Source organism: Zea mays, chromosome 10 (assembly GCF_902167145.1).
Source record: "Zea mays cultivar B73 chromosome 10, Zm-B73-REFERENCE-NAM-5.0, whole genome shotgun sequence".
Taxonomy (NCBI): Eukaryota; Viridiplantae; Streptophyta; class Magnoliopsida; order Poales; family Poaceae; genus Zea; species Zea mays.
The window spans coordinates 128,997,383-129,004,888 of NC_050105.1; the positions used below are offsets into that span (position 1 = coordinate 128,997,383).

Consider the following 7,506-nt stretch of genomic DNA (forward strand, 5'->3'; position numbering starts at 1 on the left):
AATAAGTCTAACAATAGCGTTGGGGGTCAGCTGGTGAAAATAATTACCGAACCTCTTCAGTACCTCTGCAATAATCCCATGTAGGGGGAACCTTAATCCAGCTTTTAGAAAGCTTTTGAAAATAACAATTTCATCCTTCTCCGGCTTTGGGGTAGTCTCTTCTCCCCCGAAGCGCAATAGCTTCTTCTGATTTTCAGTAAAAAAGCCCGATTTTACCATCTTGGACAGATCAGCTTTCGAAACAGTAGATTTCCCGAAGTCCAAGTGGCTGGGTTTGCTTGGCATGGCAATGCGATAATCATCTTCAGAATCAGTTTCCTCTATATCTTCTTCTTCTGCTTCAGCGATTGTTTGTTCTGCTTGATCTGCATCGTCATGAGGGATTTTTTCCGAAATCACCAGCCCGGATCGTTGCATAGCTTCGGAGATGGGAACAGTCTCCGAAGCTTCAGTCTCGTCCCCCTCACGCTCAACCCTGGCAGTAGAACGCACTCTGGCCATTTAATTATGAACTTGTGGAACGTTAATACTTTCTTCCTCCGAAGCAGGTATCAAACTGGAGCTTCGTTCGATTCCGACAGACAAGCTTCGGCGACGGTTAAAAATTTTGGCAGCAAAACAGTGCAAATAGCAATGAATGCTGTGGTAACTTCACACCTACTCGTCTCTTTATATAGTGCTGCAGGTAAGAAGGCGAAGCGCCAGGATTTTTACACCAGGCGGACACCCGCTCGCACTCGCTGCGCGGTGGACCACAGAGACCGAACAGTAACTCTGAAAGGCGGGCCCGCTACACGCCGAGAAATTGAATCGTTTCTCGACAACGAGCTCAGGGAAGGTGTTTTTTAGACCTTCGGCGCTCCGAAGCTTAAAGAGACTTTTTTCACGGATCAAGCTCGTTACGAAAAACGATCTAGCACCGCGAAAGGGGCTACTGTTGGGCTTGTGCTTCGTCGCCGAAGGTCTTTTAGGAAGAAGCAACCTTCGGCTGAAGCTGTTTGTGTAAGATGGTCGAGGGTTTCTCTTCATGAAGCTTCGGTATTACAAACCGACTTAAAGATAGAATGACCTTTTAGTCCATAAAGGTCTGAGTCAATGTTGTAAACTTTCATAAGGGGCATACTTGTAATCTCTCACAGGCTGCGCCCTGTGCCTATAAATAGTGAACAGTATTCCTCTACTGTTCACGCATTCCTGTATCTGTAACCGCATCATTCGGAAACCAATCTTTGCCAAGGCAGAGGTATAACTGTATTCAATAATTAAATATACTGAGTAAATGCAATGTGGTTCGTTTATGATTCGTTTACCTTTGATACTCTATACTTTATGTTATTTTATACAATCCATTAAACTACAATTACGAAGATTTAATCTTCGTAATCGTATTGTCATCAGCCTTCGTCCAAGGTTCATTAATCCTCAAAGGAATAATGCCTCGTTGGATGAAGGATATTTAACGTTTAACACTTTATGTTGCCTTGTTCTTAATTCATAGCATTTGAGAACAAGTCCCCAACAGGTGGTAATGTTCGGTCTGGAGTAGTTTAAGAGAGATTAAAAAGGATTAAATCCTGAACAAACCCGCAAATGAATGAGGTCTAAGGACATGTATAACCCACGTAAATGACGCATATCTTAATTAGTATTTGTATAAATGAATTTTTAGATGTATATAGTGTTTCGAAACCGCATTATCTGGATAGACCATTTTTGCTCGGGTCGGGTCCATCGTTCCGATCCGGCCCGTCGAGCGTCGGCCCCCATCGCCTGTTCCAACTTCCAAGTCCCCTCAACGCAGACGCAGAACATGACCACACCACAGTTCGCCTCCCTCTCACAGGTCACAGGCTCACAGCACACTGCCACTCCGAAACCCCAAGCGCCACCAGGACCAGGCAGCCTCCTCCGTCCTATCTCCTCCCCGCGCCGCCGCGGCCATGCTCCTCTCCGGGCCTCCGCCGGTGCCCACCCCGCCGCTCCTCCTCCCGGAGAGCAGTGGCGAGGACGGCGGCCACGATTCCTCCTCCCGCGCCGCGGCAGCGGTGGGATCGGCGCCAAAGAGGCGCGCAGAGACATGGGTCCGTGAGGAGACCCTTTGCCTCATCGCGCTGCGCCGGGAAATGGACGCCCACTTCAACACCTCCAAGTCCAACAAGCACCTATGGGAGGCCATCTCCGCCCGGATGCGGGACCAAGGGTTCGACCGCTCCCCGACCATGTGCACCGACAAGTGGCGCAACCTGCTCAAGGAGTTCAAGAAGGCGCGCAGCCACTCTCGGAACAGCGGCGGCGGCTCTGGCTCTGGAGGGAACGGCAACGCCAAGATGGCGTACTACAAGGAGATCGACGACCTGCTCAAGCGCCGCGGAAAGGCTACGGGAAGCGGCACCGCCGGCTGCGTTGGCAGTAGTGCCGGGAAGAGCCCCAAATCAAATTGCAAGATTGATTCCTACCTGCAGTTCACCACAGATAACGGTTGGTCTCTTACTCTCTGTTATTATAGAGATATCATGCTTTGCTAGATTAAATGATTACTAGAGGTGTGATGAATTGCACATCCGAGATTTAAAATTTTTAAAGCTTTGGGTTTTGTATACAAATCAGCTATTTTGATAACAATTTTTTGGTATGGTGGACCATTGGTATTTACATGTGTCTAAATTATAAGGCCTGTTAAACTGTTCAAGCTTATCGAGCAATTTGAGAAAAACATGACCTATACGCAATATGCAGTTGATTTCGTTTCTGAGTTTCAGTTACTGTGTGGTGACCGTGGTTGTTCATGTATCTAAATGTCTAATAGCCTTAGGAGTTATATGGTGTGTGGTTTCATACTTTGGTCTTAGCTACCTGCTCCTAATAATACTTCTTTTATCACGCTTTGTGGCTGAATATTTGGACTTTGCTTTATTTGATTTTTGGTTGCAGTATTTTTTGTTAGCTCATGCCTCATGGACTAATATTCTCTGCATTCAATGTAGGCTTTGAGGACGCTAACATTCCCTTTGGTCCTGTGGAAGGTACTGGGCTCCTACATGTGTAACAACTACGACCTGTTTCTTAATTTAATTCATATAGTTACTATGCAAATTTGTTGTTGACTATAGCCTTTCATGATTCTAGCAAATGGTAGAACGATACTGAGCATTGATGATCGTTTGGAGGATGACAGGCATCAGCTTCCCTTGACGGCTGCTGATGCAGTTGCAACCAATGGTGTGAACCCGTGGAATTGGAGAGACACCTCTACTGATGGTATTAATCTGCACATGTCACAACACACAAGTTAAATCAATACCTCTGAATGGGTGGCCTTTAACTTCTCAGTGCTTAAAATTGGTATAATTTGAATTGTTGCTATCTCACTGTGTTGTGTACTCCCTCCGTTTCGTTTTAGTTGTCGCTGGATAGTGCAAAATTAAACCATCCAGCGACAACTAAAAAGAAACGGAGGGAGTATGAGCTAAGTTCAGTTTAGCTCCCTGTTCTGTTAAACCGTATGGAAGCAAAAGGTTTTGAACTCTTCAACTTTGACCAAACCTTAGTTCAGATCTTATTATTTTAGTTTTACCTATGATCTCCATAAGTATAGTTATTGGCTGGTGGCAGGGAGCTTTAGCTTTCTGTGTACCAACTGCTCTCATTCAAACTTTTACATCTGAGGTGATAAACCATGTACTGTGCACCATTGTAATTCGTATTTTAAGATTCTGTAGCCTTCAAAGTGCTTAACATTGGATAGCTCTCCTACTTAAATTATACTAAACTGAATTCCAGCAGCCACTTGCAAAACTGGTTAGTTTAGTGCAAGTATTATTTGATTTAATTTGTCGTTTCTATTGGAATTCTGCATAAATACATACAGGTGGAGATAACCGTGGCAATTTTGGTGGGAGAGTCATTTTAGTGAAGTGGGGTGATTACACTAAAAGGATTGGAATTGATGGTACTCCTGAAGCAATTAAGGAAGCCATCAAATCGGCATTTGGACTAAGAACAAGGCGCGCTTTCTGGCTTGAAGATGAAGATGAGGTTGTTCGAACCTTGGACAGAGACATGCCAGTTGGAACATACACACTTAATCTTGATGATGGTACTTGTGAACTCTCGTCTTAGTCGTAGTGTGAAATTTTACTCTATGAATAACTAGGTCTGTATAGGATGTAGTGATGTTGTTATGCCTTGTCTAAGGGACGAAGGGAAATGTGGAAATTAGAAAGAAACTGACATGGACAACTAGTGAATAACGGTTCGTATTATTTCAAACTCCTTTTCCGTCTGGATGGTAGAGCGTATAGACTCATAAAAATTTGTGTGCGTGGATGAGATTAGTACATGAAGTTACAAAAGTACAGTGCTTTCTCTGACTGTTGTTTGGCCAAACACGGAGACAAACAATCCATAGGCCTTTATCACTTGAGAGGCTTTTCATTTAACTACTGAAGTCTGGGGGGTTATCCTTTTTTTTCAGGGATGACAATCAAACTCTGTGATGCAAGCCGCATGCAGACGCCAGAAGACAAGACATTTTACACTGAAGAGGACTTTCGAGATTTCCTGTCTCGGCGTGGCTGGACATTTCTCAGGGAGTATGGAGGCTATAGAAACGTTGATAGCCTTGATGATCTCCGGCCTGGTGTGATGTATCAGGGGCTGCGGTCGCTTGGTGACTGATTTTGCAACATCTACTTTGGCCAGACATGTCGAAGTGGAATTGCTAGCAGTGCCATTTAGTGTAAATTTAAGTAAGGCCATCCAGATTCCAGATATATGAGCGGTCCTCTCGCATTTGTGGAGCAAAACTTGCCTCCACTTATCTTTTCTTCAGTTCACACTCATGTCGGAGCCGCCTCTGTGACTAGTATGCAGGTTCAGGCTTATGTAAAATGTAGCCGCGTGCAATTGGAGTGTGCAGCTAATGATCCTCCAGATAACTAGCTTGTTCTACCATTCCTTGTAAAAATGTGGAATGATCCTCCAGCTAATGTAAAATGTGGCAAGTGAAGCAAATGTACCCTGCAATATTGTACTTGTAAAAATGTGCAATTGGAGCTTGTTCTACCATTCCTTGCAGTAAATCTGAATGTGGCAAGTGAAGCAAATGTACTCTTGCAACACTGTACTTGTTTACTCAATTTCCACTTTGTGTCCAGGGCATTGACATTCAAGTCGGCAAGATAGTTGTTATCAGCTGCAGCTGTTCGAACTGCTGCAGCTGCAATCTACTGCAATATATAATCTACTGCAATATATAGAGACAAAATACTGTAGCATTCGCAGCCAGATCTTAAAGGCGCTGACTCATGTTATATTAAAACCGGCATTTCAATCTCGAAATTCTAAATGGTAGGAGCGTCTCACACTTTTCTTCCCCCCAAAGTAGCAGTATACTATTAGTGCAGTACACGATAGACGTGAATGAACGATTCACACAGCCTTCACGCCAAGCTCTAGCAGCAGCAGGGTAACTTTTGGTGCAAACTCTACTCCTCCTCGTCCCACTCGTCCTTCTTGTACGACACCAGCGTGTCCACCTTATGAATCTGCCACTCCACCAGCACAGGAACTGTGAATTAGCAACCGAATCGAGAACCAGATCGGTGATACTGATACCGAGTAGATAGAGCGGCTCTGCTATACCTTGGTGTCGAAGGAGTGCAGCTTAACCATCTGCGGGTTGTCGATGAGCTTGGCGTCACTCTCGACCCAGGTGCCCGGAGCGTCGACGTCCGTGTCCGTGTAGGCCAGCACGTCGAACACGCCTGACCAGTTCGGGAGGAGAGGAGACCAGAGTCAGCCACGGTTGCAGTTGCAGACTTTGCAGCGCCGGTTTCCAAAAGGAAGGCGAAAATACAGGAAGCGACTGGATGCCGGTTGCGGCCCTTACATGGCTCGTCGAGGCAGGGGAGGTAGGTGATGCAAGACGCGATCTGGCGCATGATGGCCTGGATCTCCCTCATGATCTCCTTGTCGCTCTTCTCCTTGATGGCCCTGACGAACATCAGAAGACGACGCTATCAATGTCAAGCCATGGCAGGCTGACACAATGCGCAGCGTCTACTTGGGATTGGTTATGGGTCGCGCGCAGGAAGATGGGGGATAAGATAGTGTGTGGCGCACCCCTTCTCGACGACCTCGGCGTCGGTGACGATGTTGAAGTTCCAGCGCTCGAGCACCTCGCTGGTGGCTTTGCTCATTATGACCAGCACGATACGCTGCAGCTTCCCGGCCTCCAGCCATTCTGCGACAGTGAGTTTTTCAGAGACATTCGCGAGCACTCGAGGAAGGAGAGATCGGCCTCAGGTAGTGGTGTGAGGAAAACCGACCTGAGAGCTGGGAGGTGAGGCTGGCGATGAAGTTCTTCACGCCCTCGTCCTGCGTGAGCAGCATGGTAAGCCCGTACTTCTTCACCTTGCTGAAGCTCTCCTCCGGGTACACAGCGCGGTTGTAGAGGATGCTAAGCCATGGGGGGAAAAAAACGGAACCGAATCAATTAGTCAATACAAAACCCCGAACCTCCCTCACCGATCTAATCCCGGATGGACCGGCACCGCCGCCGTCTGCCGGGCACTGTAAAGTGTACCGTACCTATTCGCCGCGTACCCTGCCGATGCGAAGCGAAGCATTTCGTCAGGCACCCGATGGGCGAAAAAAGAAACTAAACAGGAAAGGGGGCAGGGAGCCGCGTGCGTACCGAAGAACTCGCTGACGATGGCGGCAGAGCCTCGCAGCGTGATGATATCCTTGGACGCCGAGCGCGACGCCATTCTGGTATCCTCTCCTCCTCCTTCCTCCTCTTGCAGCGGCGCCCCGGATCCGCCGGCGAGGACAACTCCTTGGGAACGGGAAGGGAGAAGCAACGGCTAGTGCGGCGGGCCGGCGGCAGTGGCACAGTGCGGTGTGGGAATGTGAGAAGTCCCAAGTCGTGGAATCTTTCCCGGAGCGTTTCGAACGGATCGACCGGCTCTGGTGGGTGGATGTCTGAATGGATGTGCGCGCACGGTGGTGGACTGGTGCGGGGGCTTTTAAAGGTGGGCCGGACCGGCGCGCCCAACGGTCGTGTGGGTGTGGGGGCCGCGCACTGGGCTCGGCCTAGTGTTTTTTTTTTGTTAACTGCATTGATTTATGAGCATGTACTCTCGTCTTTAGGGATGACAACACACACGTTCAGCCTGATTGGTTCCCCGGCTGGCGCGCGCTCGAGCCGACCTGGACCTCCAGGGAAGTTCATTTTCCACATCTCCAGACGTGCAGGCAAGACAGTGAAAAATGGGCTGAACTGCATACACGCATGCAGGGCCATGGACGAAGACGCAGGCAGCCAAACACGCGCTCAAGCGCGGTCAATGCATCGCTCAAGCCTGCGCGAGTGCGGCATAGTAACCAATCAGGATGATTTTACCCGCGTGACCGCGGTTAAAAACTCTATAGGATGCGGGCTTGGGTGTGGGTTTGTACCCGTGGGTATGGTTACAGGTTTGATTCTCAACCAGACGAATTTTT

General features: G+C 47.9%; 2 protein-coding genes across 2 annotated transcripts; one reads left to right on the forward strand and one right to left on the reverse strand.

Annotated features, from left to right (window-relative positions):
- Positions 1-1,779: 1,779 nt before the first annotated feature.
- LOC100280076 (uncharacterized) lies at positions 1,780-5,057 on the forward strand. The gene is made up of 5 exons (NM_001153016.1): positions 1,780-2,478; positions 2,985-3,023; positions 3,127-3,258; positions 3,869-4,096; positions 4,475-5,057. Exons 1-5 carry the CDS (start codon positions 1,941-1,943, stop codon positions 4,675-4,677), a joined length of 1,140 nt encoding a protein of 379 aa, NP_001146488.1. The 5' UTR covers positions 1,780-1,940; the 3' UTR covers positions 4,678-5,057.
- A 257-nt stretch (positions 5,058-5,314) lies between these two features.
- LOC542621 (cell cycle checkpoint protein MAD2 homolog) lies at positions 5,315-7,087 on the reverse strand. Its single transcript, NM_001112148.2, has 7 exons — positions 6,698-7,087; positions 6,592-6,607; positions 6,330-6,460; positions 6,124-6,244; positions 5,891-5,994; positions 5,644-5,765; positions 5,315-5,546 (listed from the first exon to the last, which is right to left on the reverse strand). The coding sequence occupies exons 1-7, from the start codon at positions 6,768-6,770 to the stop codon at positions 5,487-5,489; spliced, it is 627 nt and encodes a 208-aa protein (NP_001105618.1). The 5' UTR covers positions 6,771-7,087; the 3' UTR covers positions 5,315-5,486.
- Positions 7,088-7,506: the final 419 nt, after the last annotated feature.